At 36.2% G+C, this 785-nt stretch overlaps 1 protein-coding gene across 1 annotated transcript in view; it reads left to right on the top strand.

Moving 5' to 3' along the window:
- LOC119592635 (hyaluronan mediated motility receptor-like) overlaps positions 1 to 785 on the top strand; it is a 12,637-nt gene that overhangs the window by 2,088 nt on the left and 9,764 nt on the right. Inside the window, 2 exon segments of the mRNA XM_037941532.1 lie at positions 213 to 271; positions 273 to 314. Of these exon segments, the coding sequence (XP_037797460.1) occupies positions 213 to 271; positions 273 to 314 (101 nt within the window).

The raw sequence follows: 785 nt of genomic DNA on the forward strand, positions 1-785 counted from the left end.
AAGATATTCAAGGTGAAGAGAAGTGAATAGTCTGTGATGTAAGTGGACTTTTCATCTTTTTAAAATATTGGTATACATACTTAAGGTTTGTTAAATAGCCAAATAGTGTATATAAAAAAAAACACTTTATAGCTTAAGTAAATGAATAGATAAAACAAATAAAAAGTTGCTCACTTTCTCTTACTAGTATGACTGTTACTCTATTATTTTAGGTTGTGCTCCTCCTCCAACAAAATACAACCCAAAAATTGACAAGAACACGGGTGCAGCATGTGACCCTAACCAGATCTGAGAGGTGGAAGGATAGTAAAGAGGTAAGTGTGACCCTTTGCATTCAGCTCTTGGCTGGGTTCCCCCCAGTGGTAGGTGTCAGAGTTGTGGGGGAGTGTTGTCTTCCTCCAAGGTCATCAACTTCAAAAGATCCAGTTTAGCTCAACACCGGTGCTTTAAAATGGAGTGTTGGAATTTCAGGCGGACAAAAGTACGTAGCAAGCAAGCATACATTGATTCATTTTTCAGGTGATTATAGGTTTGCATGCAGTGCTATTAATTTGGTTTCTATGGACCCTCAAGGAGCTTGAAAGAAGAATGACAAAATCAGAACAGTGATTGTACTTGTCACTGTGTATTTTTTATTTCCAGGAAATGTAACCATATGGCACAAATATTTTACTTCTCTGTAGACTTTGTAATAAAAACACTTGTCAGATTTAATATTGATGCTAAAGTAATGAGTTTCGTGTATTCAAAGGTTAAAAGTTGTATCCAGAGTGAATTCTCTCCAA

The sequence above is a fragment of the Penaeus monodon genome, chromosome 30 (assembly GCF_015228065.2).
Source record: "Penaeus monodon isolate SGIC_2016 chromosome 30, NSTDA_Pmon_1, whole genome shotgun sequence".
Taxonomy (NCBI): Eukaryota; Metazoa; Arthropoda; class Malacostraca; order Decapoda; family Penaeidae; genus Penaeus; species Penaeus monodon.